We start from the raw sequence: 26136 nt of genomic DNA, 5'->3' as shown, positions 1-26136 counted from the left end.
GTCCTCCATAGGCAGACTGACCTTCTATGTCTCACTGGGAGAGAACCCGGGCATGATGCAAGGAGCAAGCAATGCAATGTACAGTATAGGGTTGTGCAGCTGTTGCCTCAATCTGCTTATATATCCACCGGGTGGGTCAAGACCGAGTGGGACCGGTTCGGGACTGGTACGGTGACCTCGGCACCGGGTCGATTTGGAACTGGGTCGGTTCGGCACCGGTTCAGTGACTTCGGTACCTCTTCGGTACGGGTTTGGTACCAGTTCAGTGGCTTTGGCACCGGGTCGGTACGGTAGCCTTGTCCCCAGTTCAGTACCGGTTCGGGTCAGTGACCTCGGTACTGGTTCGATACAAGTCCCCCGGGTTCGCAGTCACCGCGGGTGGCAATGTACAGGGATGCCCACCTGTAAAAGCCACTGGCAAAACCACTCAGTCAGTATCAACACGAGACTGAGGGAAGCCTGCTTGTTAGAATGGACTAACAGCCTTTGCAATAGTGATGCTAAAAAAGCTGTCACCAAAACGGCATTGAGATACTGTGGTTGTGATGCAAACCAACAACAGTGCCGAAGCGAGTATCTCGGTCCTGCGCAATGCTGCTGAAGCCAGCAGTTACTGAAATACTTGTAAATAGAAAAACTATTTCAGCAATTCGCTTAAATATCACATACAAAATGTGTAAAAACACATAAAATGCTAAATATATACAGATATAGCAACAATGTAATTATCTGAACAAGGCTCTCCGTGCAGGTCGGTCTTGAAAGGAAAAATGGGTCTGAGATCTGTGATTGCAGTGCTTGTGATACCTCGGGGGCGGGGTCACGACTGCATCACAGGCTCAAAGAGCAGGTTTGGTATAAAGCATTCAGGATTTGGGATCTTTAGGAGGTAAATACCCATTCGGTAATGGTTACATTTCGTACTTGAAAGGGAACACCTGGCTGTAAATTATACTCTTACTAAAGTAAAACCTCAATAAGACCTGTATATTTTAAGAGATGTCGAGAGTCTGAGGTACACAGGTTCCCAACACTACTGAATCTGAATGAACAATGTATACTCTTGTGTTTTGTACCATAGCTGAAGTACTGTATGCTAGGGCAGGAAAAAGTCTGAAACCAGTTAAAACCAGAAAAATAGTCTGAAACCAGTTAAAAAAACAGTTACAACTTTCTTCCCAGCATAAATCAGAATAGAAGCTCTTTATAAATGTAAGGATGGCACCTGCAACAGCACAGTGTCCTCTAACAGGGTACTGGATTAAAGGTCGAAAGCTCATTTTCTGGACAGGGATAAATGAACTACCTCACAAATAAAGACTTCATGATTTTGTTAACTGACTGAACTTCGACTCCCCACCACCATCATCATAAGGTCCCTATATACATTATTTAATGTTCTAAAGTTACAGAGGAATATAACTACAGTATTACAATCATTATGCACTAGCAAAAACAATATAACCACTGCAAATGTGGGCTGGTTTGAGTACTATTTGACTCGTCTCACTTCAATGCAGAGGTATTTTGGCTGTGCAATTTATCTGTCTTCTCTTACTTTATGACTTTGTACTCTACAGCTTACCTACAAACATGTTTAAATAGCTCTGCTGACAGACATGTGGGAGGTGAGGCTTACAAGGACCTGGACAATTCACTGAGAAGAGGCATCCTTAAACTTTAGGAAATTGTGTCAAAGTGACAAATATTATGCTTCAATTAAGAACTCTTGCAGCAAAACATGCTATTTATGTGTTAAAAAAGATTCCCAAGTCCAAAAATCTTAATGTCCTGTCAATTAAAACAGCTGAATGTGTTTATCGACAGGTAAATAGTCACTGTATCCCCTTTAACTATCAAATGTTCCATGTTTTAGTGTGATGTCAAAGTGTAATAAAGCTGGAATACATTCATACCACACATAACTTAAAAAGCCTGGCAAACAGAACATCTATATCCATCTTTAATTCAACATTCCTGCGCCTGCAGGATTATACAAACTGACAATAATTCATTGTGGAAAAGCAAAAGCTGAATTTGAGAAAATAAATACTTTGCTATGTGAAATTTCTGTTTGTTTCTGTTTGCGGTGCTATTTGTGTTACAACGGTGGGTTAATTATGCCTTTGATCAGTAGTTTATTGATCCAAGGTCAAGCGAGATATTTTATTTCTGATGGTCTTGAAAGCGACCTTGTACTGTTACAGATGTTAGAGGTTTTGCAATTCTGGGAGTTCAGTGCGGTTAGACACTGTATTAATTTGTTATACTTATAAGAGAATCGCATATAAGCTTTTTCCAGCTCATTGCCAACAGGTCAAATGTCATGCTTTTAGAAGTCAGCCGTACATTGTGGTTAAGGGTGGAGTAGCTCTGATCTGCATAACTCTCACCTACACAATGTGCTCATTAAGTAAACAGTTTATAACAAATCAGCCGTTAAATTTCTATGTACTGATTAACATCAAATGTAGCCAGAAAGCATGAGTCGTAATCATGAGGGAATGCTTTCCAACAAATCTTGGATAAAAAAAAAAAAAAGAAAATCCTTTTAAGAAGCTGCATTAAATTAATTAACAGCGTTCACAAAGTTAACCCTTTTGTGTGGTCTATTGGGACGTATTTCAAAAACTCATCTGGTTATGTTACAGAATATAACACAAGATCAGAAATGTCCCCTTTTCAGAGATGCTTATCTTCGGCCTCATCACTTTTACAGTCATGTTTATGTTATTGTGGTGCTAAAAAGCTGACTAAGCTATTCAGAATGTCACAACCTTCTGATTACATTTGTTCTTTTCTTTGGCAGCTGTACCTCAGAATGTTGGATTTATTCCAAACAAGGTGAGCTGCCAACCAAATGTTAGACAACAAAGCAGGATATATGCAGTAAGAGCTAAACAAAGCAATTTAAATGCAATACATATAACAGAGGAAAATCCATTGTGTGTTACTTACTTATAAGGGATACATGCTTATAAGGCAGCTATTGTTTGCACTATACCCACCCACAACGACATACAGTAAAACCCAACATGCATTCCAATATTCATTTAAAAATAAGAACAATCATTTATGTCTTAACAATTGTTTTAAAAAGGCTGTGATTTATGTGGCTAAAATAAAAATTGTAATTGTAAATCTTGTGACAATTCAGAGATCTGACAATTGCAGGGAAAGAAAATGAAGTAATCTGACTGTAAGAACTCCTCAAGCTGGGGGTCAGATTCTGTTCATGGAAACCATCTGGTTGGGTCCCTCCGAGCCACACCAAACACAAATGATCTTTTAAAAAAATATCCTCTTCATTAATGCATGACAGCTGCACCAAGTGTTACTTCATTTTTCCATGGCAACATCCTTTCTGTTTCAAGGATCTGATTTCAGTTTTGGTAGCAACGTGTCCCTCCGCCAGTGCTGAACACATTCATGTGTTAAATAAAAGGAATTATTGCAAATTCCTGAAACAGAATCACCTCCTATTTAATTCTTATTATGTCAAGGCTTGCATATGCAAAGTATCGTGTTCAAACAGTGAGCTGATGAGGTGAAAGCTACTGTCTTTTGTTTTGGTGGCTGTGTCATTTATCTTAATGCCAGGGAAAACTAGCAGTGACAACAATAACAATACATAAAATACACTGGTAGGCGGCAATTACTTTCACGTTTATTGTTAGTCTTAGCAACAAATAGAACTCACGTTTTTTTATCTGGTAAACTGCACTTATCAACTGAAGTCCATACGTCTCTGCAGTAACTGGCTTATGGGGTTGAGAAAATTACTTTAATGTTACAATATGAAAAACAAACTATTTTTTGTTACTTAAAAGTCATGGGAATTTGTGCAGAATAACATCATTGTTGACCGTATGTCCATGTTACTTTATTGCATATTCGTATATTTTTAAGTACAGTCCTGTAGCACGACATAAGCCAAAACAATAGCCATCTGTGATTATGAAACTGGATAGAAATCTTACATGCTAGAAATATTTTGAAAGGTTAGGTACTGAAACAAAACTAGCTGCAACTTAAGATGACACATCCCTCTAGCAAGGGAGCAAGCATATTGGTATAATAATAACCAGTAGGCAGTAATGTTTAATCTAAATATACACCTGATTCTAATCTCAATTTTTAAATATAATGTATTGCTTTGGAGCAGTTCTTGTAATTTTGTTTCTTAGCATGTTGCTGTACGTAAGCAAGACCATGTTAAAACTGAGGGCAGACATTGAACATTGCTGTTAAATATAAACATATATTTATTTCAGCTTGCAAACTAGAAATTGGTTTGCTAAAAACACATTATAGGAGGCTGTGTGGTCGAGTGGTTAAAGAAAAGGGCTTGTAACCAGGAGGACCCCGGTTCAAATCCCACCTCAGCCACTGACTCATTGTGTGACCCTGAGCAAGTCACTTCACCTCCTTGTGCTCTATCTTTTGGGTGAGAAGTAATTGTAAGTAACTCTGCAGCTGATGCATAGTTCACACACCCTAGTCTCTGTAAGTTGCCTTGGATAAAGGCGTCTGCTAAATAAACAAATAATAATAATAATAATTCTGCAAAGGTTTTCATGCTGTTTTCATAGCAGAATGTTTGACATGCAGACTTTGAACTATCAGTACTACTGTACTTTCAATATAAGAAAGTACAAACAGGATTGATTAATAGGTTCACACGCATGGTGAGTTTAACAAAGTACATGTTGACGATTACGTTTTTAATTAAGAAATTGCATTTTCTTTCTGTGTGCCTCAAATAAATTGGGTTTATGATTATTAAAACAATACTTTTTTTTTTTTTAATGTCTTCTGTGTCAGAAAACAATAAACTAAAAATATCTTGAAGACTGAACTAGAACAAACTCCTTTTTAATTCAAAAGTTACTGCATTACATTTAAATACAATCGAATACATACAATAATATAAAAGATGTCCTTAGTAGCTAGATCTCATACAGTACCATTCGCCCAGACAGCTTAAACTTCCTGCTGTCCCCCTCTGTCTGCGTTAATTCAACATGTGTAAAAACCTGTCCAGCTAATTTCCAAACGGCAAAATAAGTCATACATCAAATTGTGTTTACCCCACACAAAACTAAACAGTCTAACTTTGTTTGAAATCTCCAATCATTTTATAACAGCTGCTCTTTTGTTTTTAATCCACTGAAATGTCATCAGGATGGTTTCTCCCAACTACTGGAATATTCTGCATCCCTGGTCTGGTGTAAAAAAAGAGATTTTTAAGCAGGTTCCAGATTCATCCTACTTATGAAGCACACCTCACACATTATAGCAGACGATGATCTATCAAGTATGGTTCTTTTCATAAGTGGAATAATTCATGTTACCAACAGGCATTTATATATTCTGTTATTCCTCTAAATCAGAACCTTTTCTAAAATGCAGCTGTCGCGGGTTTCATTAGAGCATTGGGAAGGTCAAAGAAGATGTGTGTAGTTTAGTCTGTGCTCTTCAAACTAATCGTTGGATACTCATCAATGGACAGGACCTGTGTGTTATTGGTGGAACCTATCCCAATCAGGAAGGATATGATACACTACAGGGAGCACTGCACTACAGTGACGCAAAAATTGATTCAACCATCCCTGCTTTGTTGTGGTGAGTGGGGGTGCGACATCTGTTGCCCGATGAATGGTCGCTCTGGAGAATTTTTCGCATGGCCAACTGGTTAAGAAGTTACTGGAGTCAACTTCACCTATGACCATACAGTAACTTACTTTTAGTGAAGAACTACTGAATCCTGAGATAGACTTATTTCACCAGATTTTACATTACATTCTCTATATACGATATACTGAGTGTCTAAGATGGTGCCTTAGAACCATGCTTTCCTTTAAATCAACCTATAGGAACTTTCTATTTTTATCAACAGCACAAAAATCCACAGAATTCAGTGACTTGTGTTGTGGTCATTTGTACAGTAGGGAGCACTGCATATGTATGAAAAAAAACAATGCCTAAAAGATCAATATATAACATCAAAAGTTTAAGCTTTTATATATGCATTTCTTTAAAATGACTTCTCATAGTTAAAATATGTTTCAATCTTATTAGAAAAGACCACTTCATTCAAAAACACTGGTTGTTCCATTAAATTCATGATCTTACCTGCAATGTGAGACGTTTGACAGCATTCCACACAAGTGCAATGAATTCTTTCATTTTCTCCTCTGGGCTGACACAGCTTTCCGATGCACTGTTCATGACTTTCATTGGTAATGACAATGGACGGGATTCTGCAACACACAAATGAACACCGATCACCTAATGTTTGTTGCCTTACAGCTTTATTATTTGTTCCAAATATATTCATATTTAAAATCTAAGTAAATAATAACAAAACAAAATAAATCCCTAAATTACAGTAAAATACTCATTTAGTCATGATTTTAGTTATTTTACATTGCGGTACAATTTTATAAAGTGTTTTGTGGTCCTTGTAAAAATGTGTCAAAAAAGCAATTGTAAAATGGCAAACTTTAATTAACCCGTCTTCTATTTGGTATAGAATGATGCTGCATAAATTGGAAATGGCTAGAAATCGAAAAAAGGCAAGAGATGATGTTATAATTACACTGTAATTATATCAAGTTCATATTTTCCGTTTACTCTGAAATTTACTGTATTTTCTTATTGCATTTCCTGGGATATTTAACTTAAATGAAGGGACATTTTCAACATAACTTACCACAAAAATAAATATATTTACCATTAAATTATTAAGAACCACTGATAAATAAAAAATACAGAGATGCAAAGACTTAGACTGCATCCTGACTCATAAGGCAGGAATTACAGATTCTGGGGATGGAGATTCATTCTGGCTCTGCTGGCAAGTGTACTATATTTCAAGAACACACAACAGCAATTTTGTGACAAACGATATTGTCACTGGTATTTTCTTTTCTTATAGCAATCATTTTAGTTTACAAGTTAATGGCTTAGCCAGTTTGGACCACGCAAATAAAGCATAAAAGCTTAACATTTAGTCCTCAAAACATCCTTCTTCCATCCTCACATTTGGAATCCATAATGTTGCTAGTACTGTAGTATGCTAGCACTTAAACCCCTCTCAGTTCAGGATGGCGACTGAAGCTGTTTTACCACTCATTTGAACTGTTTTTTTACTCAACCAGTAAAAATGTAGTGTAACTGATTTCAGCAAAGAATCACCCTATAGATGTTAAGTGGAGATTTACTCCACTATAAATGTTTGAATTTACGTGTCATAAAATTACGGGCTCTTTTTTGTGCAAAGAATAAAGGAAGCATCTTCCGTAATTTTAAGGCTGACTGCTCTCTAGCCATCCCAAAGGGTGATGTCACCGATCTTAAAAACGTTTTCAGACCTCTGATCCAAAATAACAGCTGAAGATGTTGCCTTAGATACCAGCATATAATCACGGACGTGCGAAATCACAGACGTATTTAAAATGGGAAAGTTTATAAAACTCTGTAATCAGGGACCACTGCTCCTGTAAGTAGGCGAGCTGCAGGTGTGCAGCTTTGCCTTCTGTTTATATTAAGGCTGGTTCATAAGGACTTGGGGATTGCAGCTGGATATACAGCCTGTCACAAATGATAGAGGTCATCATTAAAAGTGGGTAATCTTCCCAAGCAGATGAAATGTAGGGAGAAATGTGAAATATATCCAGATGGTAAATTTTTATGTGCAGCACATAGAGACATTACTGTATTTTGTGGCTTTGGAAGTATCTTATGCGACCCTTGTGTCTAGACTGATGGTACTTCACAATGGAAAACAAATGCTTCCCCCTGTGGTGGGTTAGGTGTACCATTTCATTACATTGACTGATTGTCATTGATGAGGAATTGTACTAATCCCAACAGAGGGCAAATCTTCCCTATTAATACAAACACCAAAAACACTCCTTTTGTGTTTTTAGAAACGGAGATCAATCATTTCCCCTTCTCCACATGCTATCCACAAAAGGCATTATATTGGAAAAACCATGCTCTTGACCTTACTGTCAAAAACACTGTGCATAAGAACCTAAATCACCGAAGGGATTTATTTTACAAAATGTTTTACTAGAACAGTGTCCAGTTTTAAAGTAATGCATTCCAAAAATAACACCATGTGGCCGAGCTGTTGTTGAGTGGCATGTGAATGGTGACGTCACGGACGGGAAACAGAAACCAAAACACGCAAGGAATGACAGTGGTGAAACTGAGTGCTACGGCGCTCAGCTATTTTATTAAATAATAAAACAAACAAAAGATTTAAACAAACAACAAAACCAAAAGGCGCGTTGGCCAAACAAATAAACAAATAAGTATTGTGTTGGTGTAAAACCCAGCACGCTTAGCAGTTGTTGTTCTTCCTTTTTCTCTATCGCTCCACAAAACCCGTCTCGCCCCTGACTCCGCCTTAGCGCGGACAGCTGGAGGCTTTTATATTCTGGTCGAGGAGTTAACTAGTTGTTAATTATCTTATTACCCCTCAGCCAAAGTCTGCACAAGTTTAGTAAGGATGCGTGACTGTCAGCTAGTTAAATAATCAGTAGCTGATCAGTCACGCATCCTCACGATGTTTTTAAAATAATAAAACAATAACAAATAATCTGCTCTTCGCCGTAATATAAACATAAATCATAATATAAACAAATAACAAACAAAGGGGCGGGACACTTCACCACATACCATAACAACAAAAGATCATTGTAGGTCATTGAACTACAAAATACAATTAATTAAATACCATTATTTTGGTTGACACTTCAACTTAAAGTTAATATTTCTTTATGTGTAAGTTTAATAAAAACAGAGTACCTTCATTATGTTTAATATTTTCCCATTACTTTGAATAATTTCTTTAGGCTTATACAGTGGTTTGCAGAAGTATTCACCCCCCTGCAAAGTTTTCATATTTTGTTGAATTACAAATAATGTATGCACGGTTTTTCAAACAAACTTTTTTTATTCAAAGCTGTAGTGGTTAAACTGAACACTGTTATATTAGGAGGAGGTTAAATGTCAACAAAACTTGCAAAGAAAATGTACAAAATGAAATTTACTGGTTGCAGAAGTATTCAGCCCCTTAAGTCAGTACTTGGTAAAAGCACCTTTTGCAGCAATTACTGCTATGAGTCTTTTTGGGTAGGTCTCTACTAGCTTTGCACAGTAGGATGGTGACATTTTTTACCATTCTTCATGGGAAAATTGCTCCAGTTCTGATAAGTTTGTTGGGGATCGTCGATGGACTGCAATCTTTAAGTCCCGCCATAAATTTTCAATTGGATTCAAGTCAGGACTTTGACTGGGCCACTCAAGAACATTAATTCTCTTCTTGTTCAACCGCTCCAGTGTGGCTTTGGTTTTGTGCTTCGGGTCATTGTCCTGCTGAAATGTGAATTTCCTCCCCAGTTTCAGTCTTGGCTGACTCAAACAAGTTTTCCTCAAGGATTCGCCTGTACTTTGCACCATCCATTCTCCCCTCTATCCTGACAAGCTTCCCAGTCTCTGCTGAAGAGAAGCATCCCCATAACATGATGCTGCCACCACCATGCTTGACAGTTGGGATGGTGTTGACTGGGTGATGTGCAGTGTTGGGCTTGCGCCAGATGTAACGCTTCGAATTTAGACCGAAAAGTTCAATTTTTGTCTCGTCTGAACACAAAACCTTTTTCCACAAAGCTCCTTGGTCTTCATGGTTGCTTTGTTGGCTCACTATGTGAGTTGCAGCTTGAAAGTCTACCTGAGGGAAATTATCTACACGTTAAACCACTTTGAGTACACACAGGCTGAAACCATTTCACTAATTTTGTGACCTTTCAAACATTTGCACCTGAGCTGATTTAGGGCTGCAGTAGCAAAGGGGTTGAATACCTATGCAACTGAGATTAATCTGTTTTTCTATGTAAATCCTACTTATTTATATTCTATATGCATTTTTTAACTGTATCAATGTGGAGTAGTTTGTGTAGATTCTACATGTAAAGTGTAATTTGAAAGCGTCGTGGAGTATGCTCAGGTGCCAACAAAAGGTGAAAACTTTGCAGGGGGGTGAATACTTCTGCAAACCACTGTATTAGCAATTTTTACATGAAAATTATTTTCAGAAATTGTAAACAAAATATCCCCATCAGACATAGCTGTGCCATGTTTCTTATTCTGCCGTAATATTTTCCTGACCCCAAGCAAAGCCACAGTGGTCACGTGCCAAATTGACCCCTTAGAGATCAGGTGGGCGCACTATACAGGCAAGTTGCTTAATGTTAACATTTATTAAAATATATTGCTTGCCAAATCTTAAAACATTAAAAGTTAAAACACATCGATATAATTGTGGCAGGGCAGATTATGATTATTTTGAATTTCAGTTTTAATAGGGATGGGGTTAATTAACCCCATCCCTGCCAGATACACATGTGGAATGTGGATGGGTCTTGATTAAATAATAGATCGTCAATCAAGTTCTAGCCACGTGGTATAAAAAGGGAACTAAGTATTTGGTTTGGAGAGAGGGTACATTGGAGGTGGATGCCCAGCCTGCTTAATAAGGAGTGTTTTGTATAAATTATTTTGTTGAAACCTTTTACTTGTTCCCGTTTTCTTTTTTTTTTCTTTTCTTTTTTTTTCAGAGTCTCCTTCCTGGTGGTAACCAGCCTTGCCACGACACTACCCTTTCACAATAATATGCAGGTTTAGTATTTAAAAAACTGCTATTTTAGACACAGGCGCTGTAAAAGGTTTTTACATGGCTGAAGGGATGTTCAGCTTATCTGTCTGTCAATAAACTCTATGGGACCTGAGTTGTGGACACGCCCACCTTATCGCTAAGGGGTCAATTTACAAGTGACCACTGTAGCTCTGCTTGGGGTCAAGAACACATTACATTAGAATAAGAAACATTGCACAGTCATGTCCGATGGGGATATTTTGTTTACAATTTGTATTTATTTTCATGCTAAAATTGCATATATATTAGCCTAAATACATTATTCAAAAGTAATAGGAAGTTAAACAAAACAAAGGTAAGCTCAGTTTTATTAAACTTCCACACCAACAAATATTTACTTTAAAGCAGAAAATATAGAATAAAAGAAATTATTTTAATAAGTTTCAGCGGTTGTGAGCTTTAAAACTTTTTTTTTTGTTTCTTTCTTTCCTGGTATGTTCTTTATTATTTCAAGTTTATAATCATGTGAAGCATTGTATATTGTATTACAGCTGCAGAAAAGGCTACATCAGACAAATGTACTATTAGTTTTGGACGAGGGCTCTGTTTATTTAAATATTTATTCAACATCATTTGTTAATATTTAAAACCTCCAGGGAAACCAGGATTGCATAAAATGTTATTATGTATGACAACAGTATTTTTTTTTTTCTTTCAGAACTGTGACTACAAACCTCCAATCTGTGGGTTTGAAACAGGGACCAGGCAGAAGCCTTAACTAAAAGCCTGGAACCAAAGTGTTGACCTATGGAAATGGAAGTGTGTGCCAACACCCCCACAACTATCTCTCCAAGAAACCAGAGGAAAAGTTGCACACCACAGAGAAATCATACGCATTTGTCAAGATTCAGTGGAATTCTCAAAACCCTTATTATTGCACTCCTGCAGGCTTTATCACAAAAATAAACCCAAGTGAAATTAACTTTGACTGTACACAAAACTGGAAAAAGGGAGAGCAAACAAAAAACACTTTGCAGTGCTGTACCAGGCATGATTGATCACTATTATTACCTAACTCTTTAATGTATTTGTATTGGCTGAACGCAATTGGGAAACACGTACAGCACTGGTGTATTAGTTTACATTCTGAGTTTTTTTTGTGTGTGTTACAAAAATGTTTTATTACCCTTCGGATTGCTCATTTTTTATTGTTTGTTTGTTAGCCAATGAAAATCACACACATTTCATCAAGCTACTTCTGTCAAAATTATACTGCTCTATTTAAAAATATATTAGAGGGGGTATAGGGTTCAATGTTAAACCATTAATACAATATATGTTAGGACGTCTCCTCTGAAATATGAGATTTTCAAAATAACTCAAAGTACTGAATGATGACATCACAACCCAGGACACATTTTCAGCGAAAACAATCCATTAATTTTTAAAATGGCTATTGCTAATATTTCATTCTGAACTTCTCGCTGGAGGGAGATTAGGGTATGTTTACTAAAAATGTTATAATCTTTCCCCAGTGCCAATAGCTAATATTAGGCTCTGATGATGTGAGTGAGATTATTATTAAAATAGACTCTTGTTTTACTAGAAGCTCCAGAGGCTCACGATATCAACATGACCAACTGTAAGGTTTCACAAGAACAACAACAAAAAATCTGTTAGGTTTGGCTATATAGATGGCAGAAGCAACAAGAGAGAAACCCTGCTGGAAGATTTGACAGTGTTTCCACTATCGCATACAAGAACCTCTTGGATAGGAAACACCAATTTGTTTTCAAGCCATAACTACAAAATGTTTAAAAACACTGTTGTTAAAACATGTCTATATAGTATAAAAATGGTCATCCATATCGCAAAACTTTAGGTTAATTTTGAGAAATGAAACCAAGTTTGCAGTTCAGGAAAACATTTCCAACAGTTTTAGAGATAATTGTTTAACCTAAGAGGATGTTTAACCCTCTTCAAAAAATGGTACTTTAAAAACAGTCTTTAAAACAGACATTGGTTGCATTTTGCACTGTTGGTGTATGAAGAATCATGTATAAGAAGTTCCAGATGTCATTTTGCACAGCCTGAGTAGCCAACACTTGCAAGAGTACATTTCAAACAGAATTTTTTTTCTTAAAATTAGCTTCTGTCATTTTTGTACTTTTTTTTTTTTTTTATAGAAAAGTGTTCTTTTTGATGGGTTTGTTTGTTTTCAGAACAGCCTGTTTTTTATTTTTCCTCAGCCAAGGGATTTATTCACATTAATCACTCGCTTGTCTCTCAGCTGCAGAAACAAGTATGTTTGTAACCATAAAAACACGTTAGATGATATCTGGTTGGCTTACAGGGGTCTTAATTAATCATGTTTATGAAAAACACAATTCATATGCTGACAAAAATTCAAAGAATTTGCTCCACCCAGGAAAAGCACCCAACTGGACAAATATATTGCCATCTACAGAGGCTAAGAGACATACACTTTGTTAATCTTCGGTGCAGATAACACCACAGTGGTCCAAAGCTATAGAACTATCAACGTCTCGATAGCCCTATGCTGAAGTCGGGGAAAATATATACTCGCTTCTCCCGAAATATAAGAGGCCATTTCTCTCTGGAAACACTGCTTGGTAGTGATGCAGCCTGATGATCATGGGCCGTGGCCTTTCTCTGGCTTGAGGTCTGGGAGCTAGAGAGCGATGCGCTCTGTCAATAACAGGGGGTGCTCTGTCAATAACAGGGGGAGAAGCGAACTTTTCTTCTCCAAGAACCTCCATAAAGAAATCTGACAAAAAGGCTGTGGGTTTTTGAGCCTCAGCCCCTTCTGTAATTCCAATTACACAGAGGTTTTGTCTCTGACTTATGCATTCTAAATTGTCAACTTTGTGTTTCAGTGCATTATTTTCGGTAGATACATTTTTGCAAAAAGATTCCAGCGTCATGACCCTGGAATGTATATCATTTACAGACGTTTCCACCTCCTGCAACCGGTTGTTATATGTCTCAAGAGTAGATTGCAGTGTCCATATTGATGACCAAGTTTCAGTTCTGAATGACCTGAATGATGATCGTGGAATGTATCTTGCTGACTGCTGTTACAAGGGAGGCCATTACCTGCAGCCGCTGCACTGTCTTCTCCAGAGAAGGTTGATTCGAGTTGGGAAGAGTCTGTCGGTTGTGTCCGTTTGTTTTTTGGTTTAGACACAGGAATACTATTGGGTACTGTTATAAAGAAAAATTTCTATGAACAAAAAATAAATAATTGCAGTTTAATCAATTTAAATAAATGGATGTAGAGGAGCTACTCTGCTGGCATGCTAAATAGCGCCCCCCAAAAATTTGAAATTTTCACTGGTTCAGTTCAAAGAAAGAACCAGCTCAGACCCTTGATTGCTAAAGTTAAGAGAGCAAGGAATAGCTGTGTAAGTTTCAATGACTAACCCCTAAAAATGCTTTCAGCAATACCAACAAAATATTTAAACAGAAAAATGTTTTGGGAAAGGAACATTTTGTACATGTCCCATATGTTTCATATATAAAGCACACTGCAAATGCATATGTGCATGTATTTGTAAATCTTTGCAAAACATTACATCTAACTTTATTACTGCAGGATCAGCCACAGGAATGTTCAGGACAGCTCTAACCACAACATTGTACTATTTTTACTTACATAATGCCCTTCACTGTATAATTACATTTCAGTAAATATCTAAAATCTGACATAATGTTTGCTTTCAAAACTTGAATGGTGACTCAAAAGGTCTTGATTATGATCTGTTAAGTCATATATTTCTTTTTGATGGAATAAAAGAAATCCAACTTTGTGACTTCAGTCGCTTTTGGATCCTATCAATATTTTGTTATGAAACAAACTGAAAACACAAATTCAGATGATTTGAGTAGAGGACAACATGATGATGATGATTAAAGTAGACACTGTATATACTGTACAAAATTTCCATGTTTAAGAAATGTATGCAATTTATATAATGGGGAAAGATGTAACTTTTGCTTCATCCAAGTCTAAGACTAAATACTGAGGAATATCTAACATAAATATCCACAGGTAATTTATTTAAAAGGTAATTAGAAATTAAATAAAAATTAACAAAATACATTTATGTAGATTATTAACAAATTAGGTGTTATCTAACTTAATAATAAAAGAAAACCACATTGGTCCATCACAATGTAGTATTTAAACTGTAATATATTAATATCAAAATAAAAAACGTTAATCATCAAATAATGAGATCTTTGACATGCCATATATAAGATCTACACAAGGACTGACTACACGAACGACTACAAAGTTTGGCTTAAAAAAAGTTTAAAGCACAGAATTTCTCCTAACAAAAGATAATCTTGCTTGCTTTCTCTTTAGTATGCCATGTTTGTAGATTTCACAATAAAGCACTGAAGAAGTGTTCTACCCGTGTTCTTACCATCACTGGCACATGTGGAAAAGCAATAAATAAACCTATTATTAATTAAAACCAATTCCAATCATTACATGTAAAATGTCAACAGTTCTCTTAAATATAACTCTAGGGCTTGTTCTAAGTAGTTCAACATAAGCAGATTTTCTGTACAATCCTCACACACCCCTTACTTACAACACAGAAAATAATATTTGGTAAGAAAAAACACAAGATCCTAGGAGAGTTAAAGCTTACACATTTTGTTCATTACTATTGAACTTAGAGCCATAAAGTAATTTCACACAGAAATTAAATACCTAATTAATCACAAAGGGAATGGGATTTTATGACAGAGAAGGAAGTTAGTTAAATGATGAAACCGAGTTGTCGTTCCCCCCTAAATAACTTAAAGCAGTTGCCATTTCCCTGATTGTCTGAATATGAGCAGCTTATTGTTTCAGATAATTAAAACCACGCGTTATAAGCACTTTACCCTCTTCACAATTTGATTAGACTAGGAAACAATTTGTAATTTTACATCTGCTTTGCAATTCCACAGTTATTTCCAATTACGAGTTTAATTATTTTTCTTAATTTGTTATTAGACCTCCAGAGAGGTTGACATACCAACACCTAATGCATGAGCAACTTCATTAGGAATCCACATGTTGCAATGATCTAAATAGAAAACTGTAGAAAGCTGTAAAATCAGAAAATCCTCCCGATATACTGGACTGTATGGGCTAAACATTCTCATAGCTCAGTAACCATTTTTATAATTGCTAGAAAAACTGAAGATTTTAGTGGACAGTTTAGTCTGCAAAAATATTCATCTTTTTCTACTACTAGTCTTCATGTTGGCAGTCAATTAACGTGGACCCTCTTTACATATAGTATGCATTCTAAGCATATTATGTTTTCTTTTGTTTTTGTTTTTATTAATTTATAAAATACTAAGCACAAAGTGACCTTTCTGCTACTTATTTCTTGTAATCAAGTTTTTTTTGGGGTGGTGGTGCAATATTAATATGCATTAATAATACCCAAAGCTATAAATTAAAATATATCAGGCATTGAAATGCTTAGTTGAGTACCTTATATGTTAATTTATACATAGTTTAACAAATATATAAATAATTAAAAGATGACAGCACTAACAATCCCCCACTATACAGTAAATTAAATGACTTGCCGTTTAATCATTTTTTCCTTCATTTTTTTGTTGTTGCATACCATACATCCAGTGAACAATTGCTGTAACTGACAACACTGTAAAAGTGGAATATACATTTTCTATATACCTATTTACATGGCCTAAACTCCTTTTCTGTATTTCATTTTATTTAATTTTGTTTTGTTAAGAGAAATAAGTAATAACTTACAGAACAGAGTGCTTTACATTGCACAATGCAGCAATTCCTTCAACAGAATGAGGACAGGACTTTTCACTTGCTTGTTTCTCTTGGTAGATAATTTATTACACATATTTCATAAATATGGTATTTGGACTTTGGATTGTGAAACATTTCAAAAATCACACTTGACTGTCAGGGATTAGGGGTGGATCAGTTATATTTGGATCACGGTTTATTTTCGGTTGGCTGCAGATGGTCAACTGGCAAAACAAAAGCACTCTCCACTTAAAGTGAGGCTGACGTATTGCAGCTTGTTTGGCTCCATGTGTATACAATAGCAACAAGTATAGTTTTGTATTAAAGACTGTATAAATATAAGTAAGCCAACATGCCTTCATTTTAGAGAACTGATTAGGCAAGGATGGATACCAAGCAATACAACAAGACCTTTCACAGGAGCCTATTTCAACTTGGCTTTTAAAAGCTAAAGTAAATCATGAAGTTGCTAATGGTTCTCTTGTTCTTAGATGAGTGGTGCAGAAAGAAAATGAAGTGGAATTATTTCAAATGTTTATGCTTTAATTTAAACATCAGCACATAAAATAACAGTGCATTTATTTAAATAAAAAAAAAAAATAGACGAGAAGCACATTTAGGTCGTTGGAGACACAACAGCACAAGCAGCATCCAAAATGTTCAGGATATAATGTGGAATTAAGGTTTGTACAACGCGCATTAGTTTACATTACTTGTATAGTGTGCGTCTCTACTATGCTACCCAGTCAAAGCACTATAATATCCCATATAGAATAACATTAAACTAACATGGTTTATCACAATATTTTAGTTAATAATTTGTATCTCAATTATTTATAGTTTTATATTATTGCTTCTAAAGATAAGCACCAGTGCTACCAAGGTGTTTTCTTCCTCCTTCCACATACGTGTTCATGCCAAGATTATGAAGAATATTAAATAAGTTCCATGTAATTTAACTGGGCAAGAAATGATTTTAATTCAATCTTCCCCTCTACTGAGTGATGATCCAGTGATATGGCTTACTTAAAGTGTGCAAAACTACTAAAGCCCGGGACAGACAGGCGCGGTGTGGCACGCAAGGCATTTTGCCGCCTGTATCGCTGCCATTGTTTTCATATGGTGTTGGACAGATCAGCGCGGGATGATACCGCTAGTCCACGGTGCCGCTGAGCGGTACCGTTCAAATCAAATCCAGAGTGATTTTTTTCTGCCTGCCACATGGTACTGTCGGTGGATTAACCAATCACAGCCAAGTGCTGACAACACGTGCTTGCCAGGAAAAATCAAGAATGAAACTGTTGTCTATGGAGGTGTCCAAACACCCTGAAGTGTTTGATCCCTCCCATATTTCATACAAGGACAGGCAAGTCAGTATTTTATACATCGCCCCTGATAAGCATCCTTCCTGACTTTTTTTTTATTATTTCTGTAGTTCACTACTATTTTTACTAAATAACTGGCTAAAAAAGGATATATCTTCTAACACCTTAGTAGTCGCTGTCAGCAACGTATGATATGTTTCTTTGTTAAGCTTAGATTGCTCATTTCATACATCTGCATACAGATGACAGAAATACAGCGTTGAAAAACAAACCAGTGTTTTTATTTAGTAGATTATATGGGGGGCATTACAGCTATGGCCAAAAGTTTTGCATCGCACCCTATAGAATTAATAATGTTACGTTGACATATTGAAATTACATATCACTTATGGAGTTTTCCAAAAAGTAAAAAATGTGACATTTTGAAATCTAACATGAAATACTGTACTATTATTGTTGTTTCCGGACGACCTTTGAGAAACCATTTTGTAGTTTCTTAGATAGCATGACGGTAAATCAAATATCGAATTTTTTTTTTTTTTTTTTTTTTTTTTTAATTATGTCTGCAACCTATTATTTCTACTAGATGATGCAAAACTTTTGGCCATATATGTAAATTTATATTTGAGTACATAGCCTACGTTGTGGTACTGACAACTACTGTTAGTGCATACGCATAGTGCATACCGCTCATGTGTGTCCGGGTGCATAACAGCGGTATCGCACTGTGAAAATGGCCAGTGGTGTCACGCCACGCCTATCTGTCTGTCTCGGGCTTAACTAGGGAGAAAGTCACAAAATAAATTACAATAATCTTGATTATTGTGCCAATTTGTAGTTGACAATAGCCAACTGGAACAGGTCATTATCGCCCAACTCTAATATTACGCTTGTTCTCACCTCCAGTTCCTTGGGAAAACAGTCTGTGAATACAGGACTTATTGTTAGTACTTAAAAAAAGACTTAGGTCCTGGTTTAAAAAAAAAAAAAAAAAACGGGGAGTTCAGAAATGGTGTTATATAACACATAGAAATGTTACTGAAACGTGTAAATGAATGCACATTATACTAAAAAAATTATGGTAGCTCAGGTTATCAACTGCACAAATGAAACAAGGGACATGGCCTAAGGGTGTTAAACCTATCCTTGTTGAAAGGAATGCATTGAGCAACTTCACCACTCGAGTTTCATCCACTGTGAAGCATGGGGCCATACTAAATTTAATGACTTTGTAAGCCTGGGCATTTACAGCAGTCTTTTTTGGGGTAACAGCAAATTAAAAATGCTACCAATTTTTTCAGTTATTGAGCTAGTGACGATGAAACTGCTGAGGAACACCTGCTCAGTTATAAAACAGGTTATTGTTCCTGTACAGTAGTTAGAAAACTGGCAAATGGTTTCCATTACAGGGCCTATAGTAATGTTTATGTCATGTCCAGAGAATGGGGCAATCGTTGAGAAAAAACAAAAAAGTTATATTTTTTTAAAACCACTAAAATGTTTAAAATAAATACATTAATTAATTGACTTAATTCTGGTTATATATATATATATATATATATATATATATATATATATATATATATATATATATATATATATATAACCAGAATTAAGTGTATATATATATATATATATATATATATATATATATATATATATATATATATATATATATATATGTTTTAGGTTGACAGATACTATATGTCATAATGTTTTTACAGCTGATTTTACTGAACTGTGATTTACAAGTTCAATTAAGGGAAAAGTTGCCTACCTGTTACCGTTTTGGTTTTGACAGGGCTGCTAGCATACTCAGAGGCCTGGTTTGACAGCTGTTTTGCCAAAGGCGCACTGCCAACTGACAACTCTTCCTCCTTCTTTTTGGTCACAGGCAAGGTTACAGGAATGACTCCTGCAGTCTGCAGCAATAGAACACAATAAATCAGTATATTAACTATTTTAATTACAAACCAATTAACTGAGCTCTTAAATGTAATAAAACACACACAACCTTAGGGTTGGTAGCTACAATAACATCATAATGGCATCCACTTCCATTTGCTATATTGGTCTGAAATGTCCAGTTTTGTTTAATTTTAAAAAACAATATCTGGTTAAGAAATATATGTTTGCAAGTCATGTACTCAGGTAGTGTTGCACTTGTTTGGTCATTTCATCCCTTGAAAGCCTTCTTTCCTGTCATTAACCAACCAGCTGCTTCCCCAATTACCTGACATGCTCTGCTGAGGTGACATGACTAAGTAAAACAGTAACTCATTGCTGGGTCTAAGGCATGGAAACTGAGAGTCGCACCAAACTACACATTTGAGACCTTTGCACTGACAGATTTGCAGACTTCTTTTCTTAGCTACAACCACTTTAAACTCATGGAATAGTGCAATTGTTTTAAATGTTTCTTTAGTAATAGATCATTGGCTATTTATTTATTATTTAAGCCAGAATACCTGAAAGACACAATTTCCAGAGTACCACATATTGCATTGTTTTGAGGTAGCTACTTTTGAGAGATTTATCAGTGTACTGTTTTACAACATTTATGACATGACAATAAAACTGTTAGTGATACAAAACTAGTAACAAACACCAAAGCATGTTTTGAAGAAAACTGCACTTTAGTGTAAAGACTTTCATAAATCATATCTTTGGTAAAAAAAAAAAAAAAGTTACTAAAAAATATACTGTAGACAAATCTAAAAGGCAGTAAACTGCAACAGCACAGACAACTGTAAAGAACAAAATAATGGTTATTCAAAAAATGAACATACATTTTATTTTAATCACAAAGCACACTACTTGAAGACTGAAAACAAACACTGAATTCCAATAAAACATTTTTTTTTTATCTTGAATATTAGTAAAATATTAAATAAAATGTAAACATAAAAGACACAATAACTGATTTGTAAGAAAATATATAAAGTTATAAATGGTAAATTATGGATGATCCAGTATTTCTGGCGCATTTACACTGCCCAGACCTAATATGAAAACTAAAATGATCTATTAGTGCAACAATAACAGAGTCTAGGACAAATCCTTGGCTCAAACAACATTATCTTATCTAAGCCTTTGGATCCTTGAAAGTGGTATAAATATGGATACTGGATTAAGCAAATGCTATCCTTTACTTTTAAAATGAAACATATCTTAGATTAAGAAGGCTTTAATTGTCATCTGCAAAACAAAGTAGTAAACTTAAGTATAATAATAAATGTGTTTCATGTATGTGGTGTAACGGTATGTCATTTAAGAATATAATAGCAAGCATAAGCCTACAGAAATAGACTCAAGCAATACAGGGTAAAGGTTATGAAAGCAAAAGTAAATTAATACACACATGCACTTTGAAGTTTTAAAAAAAACTTACTGAATGTGGCTTTTTTTGGTCAAGCTGTATAGTTATTTTAAATTAGGATTTTTTTTTTCTTTTGTTCATCTATTGAACCAGATTGGGATTCTGTTATGGTATGCATACCAAAAAAGTGTTAAAATGATAGGAATTTCAGCATATTATATTTTCATTTCCGTCCTGCTTTGCCCTGTAATTTCTTTCTAAACAGAATCATTTCACGGAGTATATGTTATCGTTGCATTACTTTTTAATATTATACATTAAGATATATATTATAGAATTTAAAAATAGAATAGAATGCATGAATCCAAAATACAAATAACTTTCTTGAACCACAAAAAATAATATTTATTTATAATGTTCAGTCAACAAAGTGTTTTTTTTTTTTCCATAAACAAACTTAAAAACATGAGAACATTTCATTAAAAGCATTTTTATTTCTGTAAGTTATATTTTTAAATATTTGTTTGAATTGGGTTAAAGCAGTAGGTGTGCCTTTTCATATCAAAGCAAATTAGAAAAAAAGCCAAAACTACATGGATTGTTGTTATATATTTATTTTGCAGATGACAGCATGTCTGTTGCATTAAAGTAAAATGTAACAGTTCCATAAATCCCTTTTTGGTTGTCCAATACAATTGCAATACAATAATCACAACTATGGCAGCTGTCAGAAATATACAGTAGTTTAAAACGAGAGAACAAGATCCCCATTGCTGCAAAGCTGATGAATGATAGTTAGTTAGTTCTGATCTCAATACCTGTGAATGCCGGCTGCTTCCCTTTTGAGGTTGGTGGAGGAGCCAAGTGTAGAAGATGGGGTCCACATTGACTGAAATTCCCTGAACACTGGCCAGCAACACAGCACCTATAGTATGGAAAAGATACAAGGAGTTTACATCTCTATTTGACTTTTAGCTAAAAATGTGTATGGTTTCTCGTTATTTTGTACTTCAAATTAGTATGAAGCAGACCATTGTATTCATTTATTTATTTTTGTTTATTATTTCCAAAATTCACTTCAGGGGATGGAAAGCCTCCAAAGTAGACACTGTCCAACTTTTTAAGTACAGTACACGTATGAAAATACAGTAAGTTTTTACATTTTCTTTTGTCTTAAATTTTAATATATAAACAATGCATTTATTAAGACGTGGGATGGTGTCTGTTTCAATCCTCCAGAACTTAAAAAAAAGACCCCCAAGCAATATTATAGAAACAGACATATAAAAGTTAAAAACAGAGAAAAAATCCTATATTTCAAATTATTAAATCCATATTAGTATTAGCGAGTATGTCAGTGGCTCACCTTCCAAGAGTAAAACCAGCAAACCTTTCAAATTTGAAGATACTTTAAAATGTATGCACTGTATACAAATTCATAAACAGCAGTATCAGTGGAAACAGACAGGAAAAGACAGCTAAAACAATACACTGATCCTTTGTTTTAATAAAATGTTGTGCATTTAAGGATTCATTAGTCAAAAAGTATTACCTCAACTGTTTTCATTACTTAATAATAAATAGAAATCAAAGCAAAAAGCATATAGCTGCTGTCACTAAGCTTACATGTTTTGAAAATGCGGATACCATGTTTTACTAATTTGGCTACGAATACAGATGAGATAATTTACTGACATTTAAAGAAAATATTCCAATGAATATTTCATGTTATAATATGCTTTTATGTACTGTAAAAACAGATACTGTAATTCAAATGTGGTTCTTTTATGCTTAGACCAAACAAGTGGTTATATTTTAAATTTCAGAATGCTTAAATCTAAGCAATATAATTTATTGAGCCCAGTTATTTGACTTTAGTGCAGTGCATCGAATTACAAAACATTTACACCATATTTAATGATTTGGCAGCACATAATAAACTTATTCAATTTAAGCAGCAAAGTAGTTTGTTTCAATTGTGTTCAAAGTGTTTAAATGTAAAGCCAAAAATAACATTTTCTTTTGATAAATCTGTACGAAACTTGAGACTTTCCCTGGATTTAGTTTATTCTTAAAAATTAATCTTTACCAACAATATCAGCCTGAGGTAATGCAATAGGATTCTCTCAATAATTAGTATCATGCCTTGGGGATTACATGAAACTCTCTAGTGCACTATGGAATGTTTCAATCCTGTGATAAGAGAACATTTCATTTCTTTGACAAACTATAAAGTTTAAAGAACTTCACAGTTATATCCCAAACTTTTATTGTAAACTAATAGAGCACTATTGTAATAGTTAGGGGTCAGTTTCTAAATTGCTCCACACCATGGAGTTTAAACAAATCCAGCAAGATGCTGGTGCTAAGCCAACCCATGCAGAGAAACTTTTTCTACTCTGGTGGAAAATGTTGCTATCGTATATTTAGCTCACCACTGAATTATTATTTTTTTTTTTCTCAGATAAGGCCTAAACTGAAAGATAACTTGTTATTATTAAGTGCTAAATGCATTGGATCTATACACAACTTGTATTTTGTAACCCATTTTCAAACAGTACAGACACATGTAATACATTTTGATACAGCCAGACAACATTTATAAAAATACAGAGGCCATGCATAATTACGCCAGGAAAATTCAAGATGTATGCCTTAAAAAGTGAACTTGTTGAAACAGAGAGTCTGCCACTTAGATGTGGTGTAGCAGGTGGTTATTGAGTTTGCACTATGATAAGCAGATGGAGCGAGTGTGTGCCTCTTCATCGAACTTGTTTGTTTGCCTATACAGAGTGATTCCAAGTGTGTCAGATTTCTAGCCAGAGCCCAGACACCCCTCACCTACCAACCTACCCCCCTCCCAAAAAAAAAAAAAGTGAACGGGTCAAGTCATGCTCAGCTGAGATCATACGAAAAACATTCATATCATTTGGCCCAACTAACAATTTAAACAAGCATTGACACTGAATTGTCGGTCCCTGCACGGCATGACTAAATCACAGGGCTGGAGCACTAAGGGAAGTCTTACAAAACACCAGATTGTTCTGCATGTGCTCCATAGAGGGAAATGCTGCCCGACTCGCACCTCTTAAAATAATAAAACACTGCTAAAAAAAAATAAAATACAACTGAACTAAATAGACCAGGAAAAATAAATGTAATAGCTGTGACTGTGTGCTTAAAAAGGGTTTGCCATGGAAATGAATTTTGACAGGTTTGGTTAATATTTAAGCCAAGTAGCTAAACAAAACATTACACCAACATGTGCTATGCAGTTAATTATAGTCGCAATGACCTCATGACTGAAAGGTGTCTCAAAGTCCATATATGTTCAACAGGTGTTTGGTCAGTTTCAAAGAACGGTCAAAAATGTATTTTGCATTAGCAACCTGTTGACACAAGTGTAATATCTCAATCGTAATTTAATAAAAGCTGATTTACTGTGTTATGGAACTTGAGATCTGAGGCATGTCACTGTGTGAGAAGCACATAAATACACTTGGCCACAGAGCATAAAGGATGCCGGCAATCAGCCCTGGATTCTGGTTTGTTTGACTTAAAACAGATCCAGTGTAAATCACAGAATGTGGAAATATATTACATTCTGCTTAAATTTAGGTTAGGAAACAATCAAAACGGTAAAAAAAAGTGTGCTTGTGTTACTTTTACTCTTTGCCAAAAGAGTTCACATATCCACATTCCTAACAGGCTTTACCAATTAGCTATCCTAGGGCACTCCAATCATTTTCAGTTATATCCCTAGCTGAAGAAAGGAATCTGAAGCAGAGGTTACAGGCTGAAGTTTGCAGGGTAACAAATTAAACATGCCGGCTATACTTGTCAGTTTTTTATCGATTCTGACAAGCCAATCAGATTGCCTTGTAAAGAATCTGTTTATTATGGGGTTGGAGTGAACGTAATTTTCACTTGAACCAGTGAACCAGACAAGGGAAGCAGACATATATATCTATATCAAAATTTAACTAAAACAAATGATTAAAATGTTGTAATAGAGATACTGGTAGTATAGCTACTCCTTCCTTTTTCGGTAAGGATTTCTGTACGGTTGCTCACAAACCCTTTAAAGCTAGCAACTAATTCCAAAAAATGTGCATCTTTCATATTTATTGATAGGTTTTCAGTGCATGACATAAATCATACTTTTATTATTTTAAGAATAACTGCCTTAACCATTATTAACCCTTAATAGTAGTTCCAAACTATTCATCACTTACATTCTCTAAATCCTATGAATATACAGAACCTCATATCTATTCCATGATTAATAAAAATCTTCATATCCACATTGCTGAGGTGCTATTAGATAACTACATTTATAATCCTTGAGTGGCATTTTCACAATAATGTACAAATATGTATTTTTAACAAAATATACCGTGGACATCACAGGTACAGCACAAGACTGGATGTTGTATTATTACACAGGGAAAGAAGACTAGGATTTGATTATAATAATACAGTATCTGCTGCTGGGTATCATTGGGTATTGTTAGATGCTAACAACAATAAATATACAGTACATTCCACAGAATCAGTTCAAAGTGGCCATGATACTTTAACAGCCCTGTGTAAACACAATTATAAAACAGGACGCACTTTGCCTGTGATTTAATTTGCAATTTTCACTCCATACATCAAGTCAACGTGACGTTTGGGATGTGTTTTTGTTAAATGAATTATTTCAAGCTTCTTATGTACCAGTACATTATGGACTCTATACCAGCTGATTACTGTAAATGTAACATTACGGGAAGTGGGTGGCACAATGTTCTTTCCCTAATGGAGCACTCCATATTCACATCTGGAAACCCAGGTTCAAAGAAGGTCGAGGTCAGAGCAATTGAAAGCCACTCGTTGTCCATTAAAGGCCTGAGTAAAATTAGTTCTTGTGATGCAATGTGAGGGGTTTAAAGCATTAAATTCCCAACCACAGTTGTCAGCAATTGGTTCTTAATCAATCTTGGCTCAAAGCAGAGTTAAAGGT

The 26136-nt window shown here is 35.3% G+C and overlaps 1 protein-coding gene across 4 annotated transcripts in view; it reads right to left on the bottom strand.

Moving 5' to 3' along the window:
* The window catches only part of LOC117394303 (intermembrane lipid transfer protein VPS13B-like), a 370657-nt gene that overhangs the window by 192626 nt on the left and 151895 nt on the right, over nucleotides 1–26136 (bottom strand). For all 4 annotated transcript variants that reach the window (XM_059012617.1, XM_059012618.1, XM_033992431.3 and 1 more), the window contains exons 20-22: nucleotides 21950–22056; nucleotides 19590–19734; nucleotides 6136–6263 (exon numbers count right to left, since the gene is read on the bottom strand). In XM_059012617.1, the coding sequence (XP_058868600.1) occupies nucleotides 6136–6263; nucleotides 19590–19734; nucleotides 21950–22056 (380 nt within the window). The remainder of the gene's footprint in view (nucleotides 1–6135; nucleotides 6264–19589; nucleotides 19735–21949; nucleotides 22057–26136) is intronic.

The sequence above is a fragment of the Acipenser ruthenus genome, chromosome 3 (assembly GCF_902713425.1).
Source record: "Acipenser ruthenus chromosome 3, fAciRut3.2 maternal haplotype, whole genome shotgun sequence".
NCBI classification, from domain to species: Eukaryota; Metazoa; Chordata; class Actinopteri; order Acipenseriformes; family Acipenseridae; genus Acipenser; species Acipenser ruthenus.
Note: the sequence above shows the minus strand (reverse complement) of the source record. Positions and strands in the feature narration are given on the sequence as shown.